Source organism: Poeciliopsis prolifica, unplaced genomic scaffold (genome assembly GCF_027474105.1).
Source record: "Poeciliopsis prolifica strain line A6 unplaced genomic scaffold, Auburn_PproV2 SCAFFOLD029, whole genome shotgun sequence".
NCBI lineage: Eukaryota > Metazoa > Chordata > Actinopteri > Cyprinodontiformes > Poeciliidae > Poeciliopsis > Poeciliopsis prolifica.
Window position 1 is genome coordinate 1303438 of NW_026562404.1, and position 21990 is coordinate 1325427.

At 35.6% G+C, this 21990-nt stretch overlaps 1 protein-coding gene across 1 annotated transcript; it reads right to left on the reverse strand.

The window, feature by feature from the left end:
* Positions 1-18775: 18775 nt before the first annotated feature.
* Positions 18776-21362, reverse strand: ela2 (elastase 2). Its single transcript, XM_055049500.1, has 8 exons — positions 21292-21362; positions 21052-21140; positions 20870-20967; positions 20077-20196; positions 19804-19940; positions 19392-19537; positions 19118-19270; positions 18776-18854 (listed from the first exon to the last, which is right to left on the reverse strand). The coding sequence occupies exons 1-8, from the start codon at positions 21326-21328 to the stop codon at positions 18837-18839; spliced, it is 798 nt and encodes a 265-aa protein (XP_054905475.1). The 5' UTR covers positions 21329-21362; the 3' UTR covers positions 18776-18836.
* Between the last annotated feature and the right edge of the window lie 628 nt (positions 21363-21990).

The following is a 21990-nucleotide window of genomic DNA, read 5'->3' on the forward strand; positions in this document are numbered from 1 at the left end:
CAAAAATGAGATTGTTAATTTATTTGAGCATATTACTGGTTATGTTGTCAGATTTACTGAACAATTATAATCACTTGAACTCCAAAATTGGTGAGACGACTATTTACAAGGAAGAAAAGAAATACCTGGGATGAGATTTTGAAAGCCAAACACAGCAATCTAAAATTACATTATTATTTTTCCGTAGCTCTCTGTGTAGTCAAGACAAAATTAATTTTAAATGTAGAAAATTTATAGTCCAATAGTTCATAAATCAATCACACTGCAATTAGTAAAGAAAAGTAAAATTAAAGACAATTAAAGTTGACCGTAGTTACTATTAGGTGTAGAAAAAAAGAAAAAGTCTGTGCCTTTAAAAGTTCTCGTTCCAGCATTAACACCAAGTTGGTGAGGCTTGGCGCAGAATGGGTGGGGGTGGGCAGGGTCTCTGCTTCTCTGTTTAAAAAACCCTGAGGTATTAGGGTGGACTAATCTTTAAAAGGTTAATTTATTCATAGAGATTTTGACAGAGATGTATGGCTCAACCAACATCTCAGGCACCTCTTCCCAGAGGGAGACGACTTGTGCAAAGAACAGAGGAGGGAAAGGGAGAGGAAGAAGGGGGGTGCAGGCAGGCAGAAAGATGGAGTGCAGAGGAAGAGAGACAGAGTGGTGGAGTCAACACACTATAAACACAAACACATAATTACCTCATAGTGGCTGACAATGACTCTGGCCTTTAACCCACTAGACTTAGTGCTCCTCAGTCTGTGTTCTTTACTCAAAAAAGAAAACACAAATTTAGTTTAGATAAAATAAAATGGCTAAAAAAAATCTGAGAACATAAAACAAAACATTTTATACATACATTTTTCTCTTAATAACTGGTCTGAGTTCTTTATCTGCTGCTAATTCTAATAACAGGTAATCAAAAATCTGAAAGAACCACAAATCAGCCATGACCATGCAGCTGAACAACAGTGAAAGGAAAAGATCCTTGCTCTAAATATGTGGGTCAGGAGCCCTCTGGCCTCACAACAATGCAATTAAACAAGTTATCAACAATATTCAAATAAAACAGCCATGAACTTAGGCAGGCTTTCTCACATTACTAATGATTAGCTGCTGTGCTTATGTGAACTGTGTAGCCAGAGGCGACAGAGTGAGGAGTTTTTGGTCTAAACCAGCTGCACAAATGCACAACCACAACAAGAGTTGTAGAGTGTATGAAAAGCAGCAGTTTCAGCTTCTTGTGATTCGACTAATGACAACCATTCTCTAACTATATATATATATATATATATATATATATATATATATATATATATATAATATATATATATATATATATATATATATATATATATATATATATATATATATTCTTCCTGTCAAGAAAGAGATAATAGGAAAAAAATGCTGTCTTTTTTTAACAGGGCATTCTTTGAAGAATGCCAAAAAGTGCTTCTAAATAAAATAAATACAATTAATGCCATACAATTAAAATAAAATAGCATACTGTCCATAAATATTATAAGAATATATTGTTAGTTTGCTTGATTATTTCAGTGCCTGGGCCTTACGATTTTTACAGGAATGTTTCTACTTTTGGACACTCATGCTGTCACTCTTTAATATGAATGAGAATCAAGGGGGGGGAGTCTCTGTGTAAATCTGAACAGCAACTTCATTGGAGATTGTTGATGATTGAAGGCTTTTTCTAATGGGCATTATTCTCTTGTTGATGAAGGAAGCGTTGTCCTGAAAGAAATGTGCACAATACAAACCATGCTCGCTTGTATTTGTTTCTTTTTTTTTTTCCCATTTTACAACAGCTAAAAACACAGAAATGTGGAGTCAGTCAATATGTAACTAGGGTCTGGACCAGGTGAAAAAGGCTTAGTTTTAAATAATGTAAAATCATTTTTTTTAAAGGCAAAACAATGTCATTATTACAATGTATTAACAGAAGAGTAGGAAATCAAAGCTTGAGAAGCTTGCTTAATGATTGGGACCAGGAAAACATCTGCTTGTGGTGCTGTTGTTGAATATTGCATCTAGACGATATGAAATAAAATTTTGTTTACCCTTTTCCATAATCGTAATCTCTCTCACATTTTTTGCCAGCTTTAGAATCTCTATCACTAAAAACATCAGTGTGGTGTGCATCAAGAGCAGTGGAAGTTCATCCATCTGAACAATATCACTGGCATTTAGGAGTCTGAATGCATGGAAGATGAGCGATGTTACTGAATCAAATGTTGCAAAAAAGGAATTACAATTCCGCACTGATGTTGGGAGGACAGTTAATAAAAACGTGTATTGTGCAGCTCTAATTATTAATGATAAAATGGCAATAGCTATATGATTCAAACCATTCCGAAGGACAGTGGGAAGTTTATGAATAAAACAAACTAGAAATATCACTTAATTCCTCATAATAATGAACAAAAAAATAAAGTAAATTTTTTAAGAATTCCATGTGGTAATATTATGTTGTAATTAAGTGGATATGGTCCAAAACTTTACTATGAGGTTAATTGGTTATTTAAGCTTCATTTATTTAATAGGTTATTTAATTTGTTTTCGAAGAGCTTTTACCATGCTTTAAGGTAAGCACACATGTGCTCATATATTCAGTGTTTCCCTTTTGCAAATGTTCCCCAAACCTTTTTAATTTAAGCTCCTCAATTTCATAATAAATACGAAATAATGTATGTTTTTTGGCAAAACAGTCAGGAAACTGGATAATCCAATGACAGGCTATAACGTGTCGACTTGTAACATTCACCATCAACAGTACTAATGTATTACAGCTATGATGTTTGGAGGGCCAGCTTCGGTTCATTAAATGGAAACACTAAGGCTGTGAAACACACTGAGGTAAAAACCTGAGTGCATGCAGAGGGCTGCATGCCCAGCGGTTGGTGCATTTATATGTCAAAACTGAAAGAGCAAGGTTTCCATGCAAGTTGCACCTGTTTTGTTAAAATATAGCTTTTATTTAGAAAAAAAAAAGTACGAGAATGTGGTTCTTAAAAACTGATACAATCTACAAGACTTTTAACTGACCACATTACAACAATGTCATAAATCCATCTTTACTACTTTGTCAAGGTGGAAGTAGCTCAAAACAAATGTCCTACACTTGGTTGCACTAAACCATTTCTGATTTACAACCACAATGTTGATCAGAACACTTTATCAGTTTTAATCTACTTGATTGTCTCTGCAGTGGGAAGACTTGGAAACAGCAGCCAATCAATCAATCAGTTTATTCACTCAACAAAACACTTTATATCACCAATGTACAAAAACATTGTCTTGTAACAATTAATTGTGAAAAGAAAGAGGAAGAAGAAAAATCTTATAATCTTATAAAAGCCTCTTTCTCAATAATTACAAAATAAATCTGTTTGTTTTCATGGCCACATATATAAAATGCAGACTATAACTTACAAAGCATATATCATTCTCCTCATTGCTAACTCAATGAGACTTTTTTTTTTCCTTTTAAAAAAGGTGGGAAGTTGAAAGTACAAGCACATCAGACTCCAAGTAAGCCATTGCCAATTCCAGTAAGGTATTTAATCAAGGACAGAAAAAGTTATCCAATAAAGAAAATATTTTCTACAACATTTTGAAACTTGTGGTTGGCTCATTCAGGTGCAACAAAAGAACCAAAGGCTTTCAGTGGATAACAAGATGGGCAAATGAAGTACAACAGAGTCTTTGGAAGAGCTAGTAGATTTCTGGATCCAAAATCTCTACAATATGGACATAAACATTAAAACTTTGCAATGCAAGTGCTAATCACTAAAACAACTGCCCAGTCCAACGACAACAACCTCCAGCTTCCTCCAGTCACATGTCAAAATGCTTCTGGGCAAGGCATTTAACCCCAAGTCACCTACCAATCTGCATATCAATGTATAAATGCATGTGTGTCTGTGAGTGTGGATGAGTGATTGTAGTTTTACTGTAAAGTGTGGTCAATATGACTGGGAAAGCGCCATTTAAGTTCAATTCGTTTTCCATTTAATTTACTATGTCTGCTCCCGATGTAAGCAACTAATGACTGTACACAGCAGGAGAGCAAGAAAAACATACTGAATTAACTTTTAATGTCTTCTTATAATAATTTCGAATAAATGACTGTATCAGCAGGATGACAAGGATGAGAAGTTATCCCAAAATTTCTGATGGGTGAATCTCTTCTAACCATCATTCTACCAGCAGGAAAAAACTATGTTTTTATTTAAAAAAAAAAAAAAAAACGCTTTGCTTCTTGCGAAATGTAATAAATATGTATTAAAATTTAAGTTATAAAGCACACTGATGGTTTACGTATCTGAATACTATCACAGGTATGGTTGGGTGGAACAAATGATTTTTTTTTTTTTTAAATAATGATGATTTTATCTCCTGGTCAAACAGGTCGAACCTTTTCATGAACCATGAAAAAGCACAACCTTAACTTTGTCACCTTTCTGTTCTATTCTGGACGATTCTGGACGATGCTGGTCTCCGACGTTCTTGAACCCTCGCTCTTGGCGCATCTAATTGAAAGCGATTTTGAGGTATGGAGAGTTCCGTTTCTTCTCTAATCCTTCCACTGGGGAGGCTCACATGGTCTCAATTACCCTCACCCCACCCCAGAACACTGGGTCCCCTCTCTCTGCTCTCCATCCATCTGCCTGGCCTGCTCCTCTGCCAATGCACTGGCCCAGGACCTTTTCAGCAGTTTATGTTATTAAGCACATACTGCTGAGTTCCTGTCCTTGACAGGGGCCTGGAGATGTTATCTCCCCTGCCGCCGTATACAGTTACCTACAAAATATCCCATAAATTAGATTGGGATTGGCAAATCAGAATACCGAGGTGGATGCTGTGGTGGTCAGGGATTGGCTTGGGGGTAGAGGGTGTGGAGGAAGAGCTAAAGCAAAGTACACTGTATGAGCAAAGAAGAAACACCATGTGTTTATGTTGGACGGAGAGCCTCTGGGAGGTATGTCACTGGCAAACTGAAGGTGAATTGAGGAGAGTGTGGCATTTAAGCACTTTGGGATAAGGTGAAGAGGAGAGCCAAATCCTGTTCCTATTTGCATAGAGATTCTTTTGGAAGTGGAGTTAAATGTCTAGCCTGACATGAGTTAGACTGGGCATTTATTGAGCTTGAGGGATTTTGCACAATGATATGCATGCATCCCCCTCCTATAATTAAACAAGGCTGTATTTGGACAAGTTACTTTTCAAGTCCAGGACAGCTCTGTCAATCCTCAAAGCATGAAGAAAGTCTTGAGCCAAGACATCCGTGGCCAATTACATTAGGTGGAACCTGTGAGGTCTTCAAACAATGGGCTCTCAGAGGATCAGCAATAATACAAACATGGCCCTTGACACACAACCACAGCACTTCAAACGGCCCTTATGGATCTAAGCTGCAGAGGGTAAAGACATAATAGCAATCACAAATTAATTACACTGGCCAACAAACTACAAAAGTTCATGGTCATTTAGAGCTTTGCACAAAATTAAAGCTGGGAAAAGGGGAGGAAATACAAATCTATTTCTCAAAATGTAATTTTATAATATGTATCCTTAAAATCTTTAATGTTTGGTCAGATCGATTGAGCTCCTTCTACCGTCACTGATCCCGTAATCTAAAAGAAATGGAAATTTAGCAATGTGAAAATGAATATAGAATCCATCAAATAAAAAAAGGAATTTGAAAATAAAGTTGCATTTTTAACAATTTGAACAAAGGTACTCAAAATAATTTAACTAATCAAAAAAGATGCACTTGCAGCTGTTAATGCACATAGAAAAATTTAATAGATAAAGAGGATCAAATCTGTCACGATCCACCTTCATTGTTCATTGAATGTCATAAATTATAAGTCATCTGGTTTGTTTTACAGGTTAAAACGGAAAACCACAAACCTATTTGTTATTAAGACATGAAAAGTTTTATGACACAAAGTGCCATAAAAATCCTGTCAACAACAACCCCAGATAGAAAGCTTGGTAGCGACGTCAGCGTTACCGTTGTCTTTAGTGAAAGGCAAGATGAGGCCAAAGCAAAATGTTACAGAATGAGGAGATAAAGGTGGATTTTTTTAAGTTTTAGTCATGAGAGAGATTACACAGAAAACCTTCTGGGAAAACATACATTTTGAAATGGTCAAAAGTTTTTGGTGATTAATTCCTTTCAAAGTACTGGGGAAAACTGGGGAAAAATTGCTATATTTTTTGCAAACACTAAGTGAGATCTGAAATTACAATTAATGCCTGAGAGGCATATTTTGTACAATAAAAACATTACACAGAAGACATAAAACAACTGTAGAATATAGCAAAAATTAAAATAGCATGGCAATAAATAAAATCACAAGCAACTCAAACATTGTCACATGCCAGAAACAAATTGGATTAATAATCTGAATGTGACTGCAGTTTCAAATGACTGCGATCAAATCCATTTAATTGACTTTTAACCTGGTCATACAACTGAACCAAGTCGACCATTTTTGTGACAGTATTTGTTGAACTTTCAAGTCTAAGTTTAGAAATCGCCTTGGCTGTCGCAAAGCGAAGGCACAGTAATTTGGACTAAAAAATAAACATACTCGCACACAAAAATGAAGTTCTATGTCAACCCAACAATTTCATAAAATCCAGAAGACTTTGGTTTATAAGTGATGTAGCTGTTTTGTCTTCAGTAAAATAGAGCATATTCAGTGAAGTTTAAGTGAACACTGGAAGAAACAGAGAAAAACTGGGGCACTGGATATGGGTCAAGAGTTCAGCCTTAACTTGCATGGCTAATGTGGCACACTGTCCTTAAATTAGAAGTGACCTCCCTGGCCAGCCCGCAGCAGTTTAAAAGCCAAAGCAAACTCTTAAAGACAGAGCAAGCTGCATGTTCCAGTTAAGGGAGGTTGTGGGGTTAAGAGAAAAATTCAGCCAGCATATGTTGGTACAGTTTAGATTCAGTAAGAGGTCTGCGAAAAAGTCTTGTAAAACTTTAGGATGTCAAAAAAAATTGAAACATAAGACAGAGCAACAGGAATGAACAGCTCCTCCAGCCTGAAGGTTTATAAAAAGGAAAACGCCATAAATTACAAGTTTCCCCAAAAAATTTGGAGAGTCATTGTTAAATAAACACTGTAGCTGTGGTAACAACTGCCAGTATTAAAGTGAGAACAACGTACTGGCTTCAATGCGCGAAATGGCTGTAAAGAATAATGTTTTCGGCTATGTTGTTGGAGATGTCCGCATTTACCACTATAAACAACGGCGCATGTGGAGAAGCATTCAGAAACTGCATAACGTGATTGAAGGCTTTGGAACTATGTCACTCTTTTATAATGCCTTTTTTCTCACAAATATTTTGACATTAAGAGAAAAAAATCAATAATTGTGTAAACGATTGCACAAACATGCTAGAATATTTGAATCATTTTGTGCTAATGACACATTAATGAAAGATGTATCAAAACATGAGTCAAAAAAAATACACAATATAAAATAAAAATAAATTATATAATAACCATAAAATATAAAACCTGACATATTGATTGTTAAATGTACTTTGCTCATTTGTAAGAAATGACAACCCAGTATTCTGTCCATTCATTGTCCTGTCCATTACTTGATCTGCGCTATATGAACAGTTTATCATTATCACTTTACCCAATAAGCTTATCATGAACAGCTTTTACTGCAATAAACATCAGCTAACTATTTAAAGAATTTTTTTTTTACTTTGAGTTTGGCTTTAAGGGTGCTGCTATCTTCAGGATTTTGTCAAAATTGTGACATTTGTGTCTAAAACTAAAACTATCTCAGTGGTGTCCTCTTTGGGTGTCGGTGGCGATTGCAACCAAATTTTTCTATCGGTTGAAACAATTCAGCTTGGGTGATGTCTATGTCATAAATAGGATATAGGTTTTATATTCTATTTGGATATAAAACCATCTCACTCAGACACATGTCACCATGGCGAGTCAGAAGCTAGAAGCTGGAGCATCGATCATAGCATTTTTTAGCTTTGCATCATTTCTTTGCCATGTGGACATGGACTGCACTGTGTCTCTTCTCAGACTGCAGGTCTCGCTTCTCACTCAGGATAGCTACTGCAGAGTGATTGGAGCTTTCGTTTGTTGTGGTCAGTGTTTGCAATAAAACCACAGCCGAATGGCATTATGTAATGTTTTCATCTTTGCTTATTTGTCATCGTAACATTTAGGACTGCGATGATTACCTGAATTATTCGAGTACCTCCATTATTAAAATTCCTTGAGGCAAATTATCTGCCTTGAAGCTTTGTTGAATTAACTTTTACTGTTTAGCACACTGTGTTCCCACCAGGTGAACATTTATGTTGCGCAACATTCTCACTTCCGCCTATGAGTCATTGACAAATGCTAAAGGCTAGCAGCATAACGTCCAATTTTCAAGTTTGTTGGGGAGGCAGGGAAGCAGAGGGGGCATTTTATGGATTGATGATAATGTCATCAATTCGGCATCCATAAAATGACCGGCACGATGCATGGAGTACGACACCCTTTCTCCTCCCCCAGATGCCGCCTAGTATGTGGTGGGTGTATTTATGCAAGTGCAGCAGATGAAACACAGCGGGCTGCTGTGCTGTATCTGATGCTTAGCATAAGCGTAGCTTAACAACTGAACCAGAAAAACAAATTTCATACCATTCCTGTCACAAGAAATGGATGACGTAGGCAACTGTAGCAGTATACTTGTCAAATATCTTTTTGTCAATGACAAAGCACATAGACACAAAAACTATGAATGGCTGAGAAAAGTGAGAGTTTAGCCTATAAATGGACCAAAGATGAATACATAAACTAAATGTATTCATAAAGTAAAATGTATAATTTTGGTCCATGTTAACTTAAAAATTGAGTTGTTATTGAGCAGGATCATTTGGGGCGATGTTGATGTCTGATATTAAAACTGTTATGTAATTTATCAATACTATTTATAATTTTTTTTATTTGATTTTTCAATTAATTGTCAGGATTGATATATCACTCAATTGCTAAAATAATCATTTTAGCCATGTCCACATGGCAAAGACCGAGTGCAATTACCAATGTCACTGCATATCACATTTTTTTCCAATATTATGCTGTACTAAGGATAATACATAAATAACTGGTAGACCTTTGACAAATTCCTATTTGGTGTCTGTGAGGAATGAGTTGTTGACTTGCTGAAAGTCAGCTGTACATGTTAATATTAGCACTAAGTAAGCTGATCGGCATTTGTTTAAAACATGGAGCTATTCTTTATATGTATGTTTTTATTTGATTTTTAAAAAGCCATTAACCCACTACAAAATGTGTTGAATTACATGACAAAGTATTCAATTAAAAAAAAAATTATAATAATTATAATCCTTTTTGTTCTCTAACCTCCACACGTACACAACCATGGGATGCAGCGGCGGCAATGTGTTTTTGATTGTATATTCCTGATTCCTATAAAATGCACAATGCTGAACGGGTGTTGCGCTGGAGTTAAAATGGAGCCCTTGATGATAGAGTACCAATTCCTGATGTGGAGCTGCAGAGGCTGCCTGTGTTTGTCTGTTGTACACTCTGAAACATGTGGTTTTGGTTACAGAATGTTTTACTGCTCAACAACGTTTCTGCCTTGGAGCTCAGCACACTGCATAAAGACTACTTTGTCCCTTGATGCCCACACGGGGAGAGCCAGCCTTCAGTGTGCGCACACACACACACACACACGCAAACACGCATTCGTCTCATGATGACAACAGCAAGCCAATTGAGTCAATTTTGATAGAGGGGCAATTTTCCCCTAGCCTGTTAATATAAAGCATGGACGGCATGTATATCATTTCTTAAAGAGCAAAAACCAAATATATATACATATATATATTTTTTTTTACAGTCCATCAGGATTATGACGTTATTCAGCTCAGACTGTCTGCCTAAAATGTCTTCTATGCCAGCACAGCAACAATAAAAGTATCCACTGTGATACAATAGGTTATTGAATAAATTTAAAGGCTTACTTACCACCATCACTAAGTGTAGTTTTGAAACCATTATAGAAGTATATTTATGAATTTCAAAATAGTATAAGATATTACATATATACCCATCATTTATAAACATGTTAAACACCAAGCCAAGTTCAGAGAAGCAGTTGTCACATTGGGTTGTATTTTGGAAGGCATGCTATGGCCACAAACCTCGTCTGACCTCAGCCCTATTGAGAACCTTTGGAGGATCCTCACGCAGAAGATCTGAGGGTGGAATGCAGTTCATATCAAAACAGCAGCTCTGGGAAGATATTCTGACATTCTACAAAGAAATTCAAGCAGAAACTATCCACAAACTCACAAGTTCAATGGATGCAAGAATTGTGCAGGATCTCAATAGGACCCCTATTAAAGGAGATCTATCTATCTAACTGGATAGATCTATCTAGATCTAGACACATAGATAGATAGATAGATAGATAGATAGATAGATAGATAGATAGATAGATAGATAGATAGATAGATAGATAGATAGATAGATAGATAGATAGATAGATAGATAGATAGATAGATAGATAGATAGATAGATAGATAGATAGATAGATAGATAGATAGATAGATAGATAGATAGATAGATAGATAGATAGATAGATAAAATTACTTTATTTCTGCCTTTGAAAGATTCATAGTGTGTTGGTGACCTTTAAGATCTTAATGAGCTTAAATCATAGCTTAAGTGATCTTTTGATGAACAGTACTGCAGTTAATAATAAGAAAGGCTTTTGAATCCAGACTTACCACTCCCCCCAACAAAAAATCAAAACAAAAAGAATCTTAAACTTTTTTTTACATGATATGAATCCAATGATAATGACAATCCAGTTTCAAATTAGCAATCCAGCCTTTGAGATAGGTTGTTTCCAAACAACCTGAAAGAACTAGTTAAAGTATACAATATGGATAATTAGTGATTTAAGATTTATTTAAAATAACTGTCATGAACTAAACGCACAGTTTCCCTTAGCATTATGAGATATTATGAAAGTAAACAAATAAAGATAGAAAGCTTTCTTTGCACTAATGTTTAAAAATATAAAAATACGTTTCATTAAAAGTATAAAATAATGTAAATCTGTTTTATGGTACTGGTTAGAATCCTGTCATTATGTTGTAAAAACGCTTAAATAATTGGTTGCTCCATACTGTCTAATAAGCTGCAAACGTTATTTGAGTTATTGAATTAGAGCCTGCCTCTATTATGGCTAAGTCTCTTTTGGTTCTTCAAAAACTGAAGTTACCAATTGCGTTTATGTTTTGATTTATTTCATTTTTGCCTATCGGTAATCTGTAGACATTATTTTATTCATAATGGACCTTATTCATGGTCACTGGTTTTTATTGGTTCCTTACCTTATTTAATGGTTTCCTCTATAACCTTTAAAGTGCTTTCCTTCCATGTGATTTTTTTTGACTACAATCCCAGTAGTCCATGAAAACAGGGCCTTCTGTGATTGTATTAAATATCATTGTTTGTAGAGTCAAGAGGTAACAAATTTACCCATCGGATGCATTTTTGATAGATTATGAGGCTGATGTATAGACGTACAGTTGAAGGTAATTATTCGACACCACATGTGAATATTTTCACATAATATGTTCCAAACACTGGATTTACTCAAGTAAACACCTATTAAACTTAGCCAAGTATTGCTTTTGTTGTTTAATGCATCTAGAAGAACTGTTTTGTCTCTCTCTCACAGACTGGTTGACTGTTGGATAGTCCAAGAAATGGCTGATAACGCCCCAGTTCCTGTTCCCAACATGTATGTCCTCTGGTTTCTATTCAACACATGCAGGCACCTCACAGACAGATAAGACTATTTTGAAGACCGCGTACATCCTGCTGGAGGTTTCCCTAAGCCAGGATTAAACTGTGCAATCTTAGTCAAAATCTTTTTTAACGTGAAAGAAAACCTCTGGTTATGAGCTTGAGCTGCTGGACTATGATCATCCAGTGAGCCAGAAGCGCTGACCGCCCATTCAGAGCTCCAACTACAAAGACGATCTGTGAAAAATATTAAGCACTATTTGATATTTTCTGCAACACGAATCCGGTCTGACTGCTTCACCGCCGTCTGATTCTTGTCCTCTTTTGTCCTAACATGAGTGCTTCTGCTCTGTCTTTCTCCTCCTTCGTTCTGTCTTTTCAGCTTTCGACACTAATAAAAAGCACTTTAAAAGCTGTAACTCACCGTACATATATGGATTGATATTTCTGTTTCATGTGATTGCGCTGCAGCATAACAGTGTAGTATCTTCAATTGTAATGCAGTGTGGCAGGAAAATATCTGACTTGCTCACACGTCACACATATAGGGCCAGAAAAATGTGTTCATTTTTTTTGTCCCAGTTCTTAAGCCTTAAATACAGTGAAATTTAAAACCCCTCCTAACTTTCACTCATCCCTTCTTGTGTTCCTGCCATAAAGAGACGCTGCATTTGACAGATGTTTAAAAACCCAGAACTTCTAATAAAATGGTCCTGAACTACAAGTTTGATGGTAATTTTGTTTCAAAACTGCAATATGGGTGGAAAATCTACCATAGTACCCATTTTTAGGGTTAGGGTAGAGAACCTTAACATCTGAACGTTACATTGTCATTTTAACTCCTCCAGTGTCATAAAAATGCTGAACAAAAGTCAGAGAGTGACAAGTAACGGTATTAAATGTTACCAACATGACATCACACCTTCGCCTCATTCAGTTTGCTGCGATCTTCAAACAGAAAAATGTGATTGTGATCTCATATCTGAGAGTGGTAATCAGCACAATAAGGAAAGCAGAGTGAAAAGCGTACGGTGGAGTTAGAGGATTCCTGGTATGAAATAACTAAAGTCGTCCCACATTACACTTTAACACTGCTCTCCAAAACCAAAGTGATGCCATACACTGGTTAAATGAATTAAAAACCATTGTTACTTCTTAATATTGTGAATACATAACTGTATATTTTAATAAATTTGTAAGTCCAAAATCAGTGACAGGCCATGTTTGATCGCTGTTAAATTATGGCTGTGCCAATCCCTTTTCATTATTTACATGTTGATTTATTCTGTAGTTATTTTATGTCAAAGAAAAGATGATGTTCTCTGCTAAATTTTCGTTTTTTTAATATGCCTTTAAAATAAATATGATGATCACATTGAACCTTGAAGAATTACATTTTATGACATTAAAAGCAATACAAAAAATTGGTTATTCTTACATTTACTTTCTGTTTTGCTTATTATGAATTCAAGATATTTAAATGTGTAATTTATAAACTTAATTTTATTTAGAGTAAACCTTCATAGTTCCCTTCCTGGATTCTCAGTAATGCAATTTATTAAAACTGAGTCAATGGGAAGTGTGGGTTAATATTAAGGTTGAAAAGTATGCTCTACACAAATGGTTTCAACAGGGGTTTACAATCTTCATTTGGCCTAAATTGATGAAATGTAGCTTTTGTGTCTATAAATGCATAAGAGGTCATGTAAAATTATTAAAAAAACAAAACTGGACAATGATAATTGAGAGGAGTTTGTAAATTTCTTTCTACATAATCTGAAGGAAAGTAATAAATTCATGAAAAAGTTGAAAATATAATACAGAAACCAGTGGCAGTGCTGCACCCTCAGTTTATTGCTTTTCTCAATCTGAATGTCTCAATCCAAAAAACTCAGTCTTAAACTTGATTTTAAAAAAATCTAATTTTTCAATCAATGTTTGCAATCCAGAATCCCTAAAATTAGATACTTATTTCAGCATCATGCACCACAATGCACAGACATATCTTACTTGTTCTGCTGATAACACAGTCCAGAACACTTCAAGACCCCCAATTCTCATTAAACTGGCATACAAAACACAACAAAAAAGTACTTCATTTTTTTGTTCCACATATGCATGGGCCACCTCCTCACCAATAGCACCTTCGGTGATGAGTCACATCATCTACTCTACATCCAACTACTGAATGTCTTGACTCTCTGACAGAGGTACACCCATGAAGAAATTACACTTTGAAACTTTTGTCAAGCAGTACAGCATAGAGTAAAATTCTCAAAAGCCCTTTAAAACTTTACAGGACTATAAATAGTCCAGTAAAGACAGTTGTCCTCTCTGAGGCGTCTGTAATGATCTGTCACATATTGGAAATGTGTCTTGTGCCGAGACAAGTCTTTATTGGATAACTGTTTCTAAAGGGAGCAAAAGATGCCATGTGGTTTGGGGCTATGCTTTAATGATGAAGAGGACCAACCAGAGGGCTATCAGTGCAAGACCACAATATGTTTTAAAGACCATTTTTAATTTTTTAAGAAAAAACGGCCATCACTCGGCATCACAAAATTGCAACTATTAAAAAAAAATATATATATATATATATATATATATATATATATATATATATATATATATATATATATATATATATATATATATATATATATACCATCTTGTGTCTTTTTGAAAGTGCATTAAATTAAGTTCCTTAGTTTGTTTTCTTTTCACCCACACTCTGAGGCCAACAAAGTGTGCAAAAGTCTTTACCAGGACCTGGAGATGGTAACAGATGTTTGAAGCAAACTCAGAGAGCGCAATCCAGAAATTTTACAGAGTGCCAAAAACATCTCATCATATCATAAAACAGACTGAAAGGTTACATTTGTTTAACTTTACTGCTTGATGGGTTCAGTGCATGCACTGGAAACCTCACACATGCTGGCGTGCAACAATCAGACAGCCTTAGCTGCAACACGGACTGTTTCATGTCAAACACAATCTGGTCCATAAAACGAGCTTGAGCTCATCTGACAAATCCCTTTTTCACGCACACATTGACACCATCAACTCCACTGATCAGCCCCTGACGAGGGAAAACCATGAACAACCATCACTTTCAAGCCAATTACACATTAATGAAGATATCTGGAAGCGAGTAGCAAAATATCCATATATATCAACCATAACATGGTGCTCTTCTTAAAAAATTAAGTAAAAATAATAATAATAATAATTGTACCTTGGACATTTATTATGGTATGGATATTTTGTTTGACTCAAGCTGCTTTGTCCAAGCTTTAATTGTAATTCATAAAAAATAAATAAATAAATAAAAACTCCAAAACGATCTCCTTGAAGCTGCCAGAAATCCCTGTAAGACGTCACAAAACAATACTATGTCGCCATCTTGTGGACAAAAAACAACATTGCTAAAAATGAATTGATGCAGATCCACAGCTCTGTTTATAGCTACTTGATTATAGAAAACATATTATTATTATTATTATTATTATTATTATTATTATTATTATTATTATTATTATTATTATTATTATAGAATATAATATTACTCAATCTTAATCTTTGGGATAAAGATTGAGTAAAGGGGAACTATTGGGCAAATGTAACTTTTTGCATGTGTTTGTAGTTCAAGCAACAGTCCAAGCGCTTAAAAAAGGTTAATATTTTTGGTGTCTGGAAATGAGCCACTTCAACAACATCCTAAATACAACGTCATAAATCAACAGTGCCTGGTGATTGCTCGGGAACCTTTGCTGAGCTGATTTCACCGCTGTAAAAAGGAGGGCCGAAATATTAACCCTCGGCATTGAGGCTCACAGTTCTCACTCACAAAACATCCACACTGTGCAAAGGGGGCAATAGCAAACGCCAGGCCACTGTAGAGCATTTTCCAGACACATTCACACAATGCTAAAGCCCAACTTAATTATTTGAACTTCCAACCGAGCTGGCTTGTTAAATCGCACAGCCCTTCGTCAAGAGCTAAAACCACTCCAGTGGAAAGTACGCCTTTCTAGTATGAGAAACCCGGTGCTGCTATCTTACTCGTAAGTCACACAACAATGAAATAAAGAGTAATTAAGCATTCACTAAAAGTCAACCGAGCAGAAAGCACAACAGTAGTGAAAACGTCAATTAGCCTACTGCACTTATACCAGCTCAGCACCAAACCATAATGATTTAAACTACACATTATGTAAACGCCAGAAGACGTTTAAGCAAAACTAATTTGTTATCTAGTCGCACAATCACAATACTCAATTCACAGAAGGCGTTATGGTTCTTACCTTCAGAACTTCTTTTTCTTGTCTTTATCCTTGAGAAGTTTGCAAATAAAGTCTTCAAACTTCAGCTTCCTCATCAGCTAGGACTCGATGGCCGTCAAGGATACTGCAGAAAGCCACTTTACGAATAACAGTTGTCCTGAGCTATATTTTTTTTTTCCTTTGGGCCAACGCTGTATAGATTTGGAAGAATGTGAAGAAGCAGAACAATGTTGAAAGAAAGTAAAAAGTTAGCAAACCAAGGTTTACATTTTTCCACCAGATACGAAAATGACACATCACAGATGTGGTTTTGATTAAACCAATACTGAACTTTTTGGAACACCTGCAAAAAGTTCATCAACCCCACCATGAAACACGATGGAGGAAGCATGATGTTGTGGGAATGTCTTCTGGTCAGACCTGATGCGAAGATGTATGAAACTACATATAGAACTGGAGCTATAATGGGATTTCTTTGTTGTAGTCATATTTGTTTTAGAATGACTTAAATCCAATTAAAAATGTTTTGAAACCATTTAAAATTGCTGTTCACTGACACTCTTCAATCATTTCTATTCAGTTTTTGTCTTGATGCACTTTACAAAAAAAAAAAAAACTTAAAACAATTTCAATTCAGTTCATTCAAATTGATCCTAGGTATCAAACAGTTCAGTGTGCTCCTCAGCTTATCCTTCAAATTAGTTGAAGAGTATTCTGACTAAGGAAGCCCAGTAGATTGCATCAAAATTTTGACTTGCAACATCCGCTCCTCCTGGAATGATTCTGACTAAGTTTGACCTACTTCGCAAAGAAATGAGCAAAATATTCAGTCCCTAGATATGGAAAATTGTTAGTGATGTATTCCAAAAGCCCTCAAGCTATAATTCCAGCAAAAGAAGCTTCAAATATCACTCATTAAATATTTACTCAGTTTCAGAGAGCAAAAGCATCAGAAATTGGTCTCTCCCATTTCCAGAACGTTTTCATCTGAATGATATTTATTCATCAGCAGACCCTTGAACTCCTTAACTGTCAAATCTAACAACGGAAAATAATGAATCAGCTTTATAGGGCCTAAAGTGTTATTTTCTTTTTATTTTTTTTCCAGTCACCTCCCAAATTTAGAAAACACAATAAGCCACTAAAGCAAATAAAACATGACCTCCCTAGAAGAAGATACCGATGTAAACATGTAAATAGCTAATTTGAATGTTGCTAAGTCCAAGATAATAACATCAACACAGTGGCATTAGAAGGATTGTGAAATATGTTTGCTTTATTAATATGTTTTCTTGTGTTGTTAATAGTAATTAACATGCAAATGAACGCTTGGAGCAAAACTGGGGCATGTGGTTCTCTTTTAATAATTACTGTGTAACATCAGCATTATAAATGAGATCTCTCTTGCTGGAAGACAAGACAGTAATTGGGGTTTTGACTAAATTACTTGCTGCCCAGAATAAAGCATCAGACAGAAGGGATAATAATGATCTCTGTTAATTATGTGTCTGATCCCAGGAGAGACTGGTCTATGACGGATAAGTAGAATTAGCATAAATTGAAATATGTGTATAGATTGTTTCTACGGACGTATGCTGTTATCAACTGCTGTCATAAATTTTAATAGTTAAATCCTTAACTATTTCTGCTGCTAGATTGTTTTCAATGTCCAAAGATTCCTTGATTCCAATTTTAGACCCCAATTTCATTGAAACTGAAACCCATTTTAGCCTAACATACAAACTAAAACCAAAAAAAAGATTATGATTAAGTAGAGCATTTAAAAAAAAAAAAAACTTAGGACAACTTGTACAATTTGGGTTTACGGTATATGTGGGATCGTTGAGTAGTTGGAATACTACATCTAAACCCTGTTAAAGTTTTTCTCATCTGACCCGTGATGAAAAGATTAAGAGTGTTCAGGAACAGCTCAGGAACCAACAAGGCTCAGGCCCATCATAAACTTCAACATGCTGGAAAACTCCCATTACCACATGTAAAGTCTGGGCTTTTTTCAAACCTGAGGACACAGTAACCAAATGTCAAGCCTGCTGGCGGAAACATGGGGGTCATTTTTGCCTGTGGCAGAGATGCTCTGAACAAAGAGGGTAGAGCAAAACAATAACAAAAAGGAGCTACTCCAAATTTGACAACTTCAAATTATATCAACAGCCAGATGGTTGAAACTTGGACTTGATTCAAAACAGAAATCAGAATTGGTTTTGGAAAAAGGATAAAGCAGGCGAACTTTAAGCTTTTGAAACAGTTCTCAACTTTAATCCGATTGAAATTTTTAAGACTTAGTTTGCTTCGGTGCTAAGACACATTTAAATGAAGTGTATCATAGGTTCTGTCACTGAGATTGGCCACCACCAGTTTAAAAAAACATTTAAAAAAAAAAAAACATTTTCTTCTGTTGTTTTTTATTTATTTGTTTACACTCCTTGAACTTTTCAGTGCTGTTAAAATTGATTTCAGATATGTATTTCGAAAGGCTTTCACAGAGGAACAATTTAACACAACTGGTGACAGCAGCCCAAACTCCCTGTCTATGCAGACAGCTGACATTCAAAATAAATACATATTTGTAATATAGCAGAGTATACTGAATCAAAGTGTCTAATATCAGAATACAACACAGAAGTAAAGTGTTCTTTCAGTCTTTATTTATTTGGCAAGCAACACAATCAACTTTGTGAACCCAGTTAATTTAGTTGGAGGTCATGACCTGAAAAAACAAAAGACAAACATTATTTTATCCTGTTCTATAGCAGAACATTGTGACAGATGTCTGTCCTTCATAAGATCTTTTAATATAATTAAATTACAGTTTTTTTTTTTGTTTTTTTTTCTCAGCGTTTTATTATTTTGTAACAATTTCAAACATTCTAACAAGAGACACACAGATAATCAGATTATGGGAATCTTAAGAAAAATTTGAAAAGCGAAAAATAAAAGAATTCCTTATCCTTACTAAATGTTTCTACTTACAGTGTTGATCCAGCTGATGTAGGCACTGACTCTAGTGAAGACAGAGGGCTTCTTGGGGTAGTTGCAGCCCAAGCTTGAGCCAAAGCTCACTATTCCATGGACATCCCAAGAGCCATCAGAGTTCCTGCAGTTCAGGGGACCGCCGGAGTCTCCCTGGAGGACAGATGGGACAATGTAACTCTAGACAATATGGTATAAACAGACTTAAATGGAAGAGGTAAGGATAGTTTATTCGTCAAATGAAACTTTATCAAATAAATGTAGTCTGGCTTACGTTGCAGCTAGCCAATTCACCATCGCCTCCAGCACAAATCATGCTAGTGGTGACCAGAGAGCCCCACCAGTCAGATCTGCTGCAGGTGGAGTGACCGACCACAGGGAGGAGGGCCTGCTGCAGGATGTCAGCGATGGGCCCTCCAGCTTTATTCAAAACAAATATGACATTTAAATTAACATCTGAAGTTCAGAAGAACATCTTCATGAATAACTTGACTTTTTTTTAATTTTTTTTTTTTAGTTTTGATCATGTATAGGTAAGCCACATTTAGGCTTATAATTATGGTCTGTGAAACCAATCTTAAAAAAATAAGACATGAATTATGGGTTTCTTCTCAAATATAGCATCAACCATAAAACACAAGGCTAAGATGGACTGTTTGTCTTTCTTTTGTGGCTGGAGGACTTACTCCAGAGACGTCCCCAGCCAGTGACGTAGCAGGGAGCCTGGTCGGGCAGAATTTCCCCAGAGCTGGGGAGGCAGGCGGGGGTGATGGAAGCTGAGATTTGGACAGGAGATGCCAGCTTGATCAAGGCAATGTCGTTACTGAACCGTGAGATGTGGATAAAAACAGAAAGAAAAAAAATCAGAAACAGATCAGTGTGGAAAACTAAGTCAATGCAGGTACATCATCATGACACCCAGCATGCCATGGGTTCTCTCTGGGAAATTTGCTCCCCACCGGATATTGTAAGAGTCCCAGTTGGGGTGGACAATGATCTTCTCAGGGCTGATGGCAATGGAACCACCCTCACTGACGGTCAGGTCATGTTTTCCCAGGTAGACTCTGTAGGTGCGGCTCCTGTTTAACCAAAGAAAAAAAAGAAATACAGAAAAAAATAAAATGCAATTCAAGGACATTTACAGAGGCACTAAAGTTATCAACAAAAGAAAACAATTATATTATATTATATTATATTATATTATATTATATTATATTATATTATATTATATTATATTATAGTAGGTCATTTAAATAAATTGAATTGAAGACTGGCATGAAGTGCAAAAATGTCAATTTATTTTTCTTTTGGGGAGGGAAAGAAGGTTTTTGGGGGGCAAGAGTAGGATGTGGTGTGAACCCCTGCTCATGTGTGTCATGGTTTAGTTACTGGGATTTCAAAGCTTACTAGCCACAAAAATATAATTAAAATTTGGTATTATTTCAAATAGCAATATTTTTACAGGGCTTTTTGGGGTAAAGCTGGCATGCTTCTATGCTTTAGGATTTCAAGGAAGCCTGTTGAGTGTCAAAAAATTAACAAGGTAATTCAAAGAGGATTATGTTTTTTTTTTATTCTGTTACATTTGTAATCCAATTTATTACTTTTTCTATTATCATCAGACTGGATTTCAGTGTAAGATTTGGAAATTATAATTTTTGTTCTAATTCACTTAACTGAGAGTTTAAAACTCATAATAGTAATTATTATTATTATAATCATTATTATTATTTTTTTATTTGTTTATTTTACCCGATGCAGTGAGCAGCAGTGAGGACCCACAGGTTGGAGATCAGAGTGCCACCACAAGTGTGGTAGAAATAGCTACCACTCTGGTACTGCAAAGACACCTGAGGAGAGATAACAACAAGCACACACACGTCATGATTTGATGAAAACACTCAAATCTGTAATCTAATAAGAGGGGGACATACCTGCCAGGGCCAGCTGTTCTGACGGACATCGACTCCGCCGACCACCCTGGAAAGGATAGGGGGGTAGGTGGGCAGGCCACAGCCGTAGGCTAAAAGAAAACAGTACAAACAGTTTTTATTCTTACAATTTCCTATGTTAATCAATGCAAAGTTGCTATTTCGTCCTTGTGTTTAAGATGAAACAAATAATTCTTATTTTTTTCTTTTTTTTTTTATATTAGTGAAGAGCCTTTAGCTTACCACCGGCAACGAACAAAGCCAAGATCACAAACTTCATTGTGACTGTCAGTGAGTTTTATGCCGACTTTCAGCTCTTTATATACGATATCACTGTGACCATATCAGACATATTGTGAATAATTTTCCGAACCACCGCAAGGAAAACTGGGCTGGAAAAACAAATTTACCCTTGGAGATAAGAGTGGAGATAAATGGACGATATCTGTCGTGTGACCGCTATCTGTGTGAGAAAAATACAGATGCCTCCTGATCTTGTCAGCTTCTTTTTAGTGGCTGAGAAAATATTTTTATCTGAGCATATTTATTAAAATTTAGAGGGTTTAACTCATCATTTTTAATATGCATATATATTACAATCACTAACACATTTGACTTGAATTGTATGTTACTGCACAAAATTGTGTGAAATTCTGAAATGGAAAACAGATAAATGGATTTCATACATTTTTATCAGTAAAAATCTGTCAATTTGACCACACATTTGTGTATCCCAATTTAGAACAAGTTAAATTTTTGTATAGTTTTTATAGGATGGAAAACCTTTAATAGATGCTCACAGAAGAAAGTAACCTCCGTAATTGAAAAACGTATGACAGTCATTACACCTGACACATTTTGAGCTTAATGTAAGGTAAGTCGACAATCAGTGAAATTCAGAAAATGGTCACTCGCTTATGAATATGTCATTCCAGTGTTTCT

Excerpts from the sequence above, each read along its gene's own strand:
- ela2 (XM_055049500.1), bottom strand. The coding sequence starts at position 21,328 with ATGAAGTTTGTGATCTTGGCTTTGTTCGTTGCCGGTG. Across the intron at positions 20,968-21,051 it reads AGAACAGCTGGCCCTGGCAG|GTGTCTTTGCAGTACCAGAG; the intron begins GTATGTCCCCCT and ends ATCTCTCCTCAG. Across the intron at positions 20,197-20,869 it reads ACTGCTGCTCACTGCATCGG|GAGCCGCACCTACAGAGTCT; the intron begins GTAAAATAAACA and ends TTGGTTAAACAG.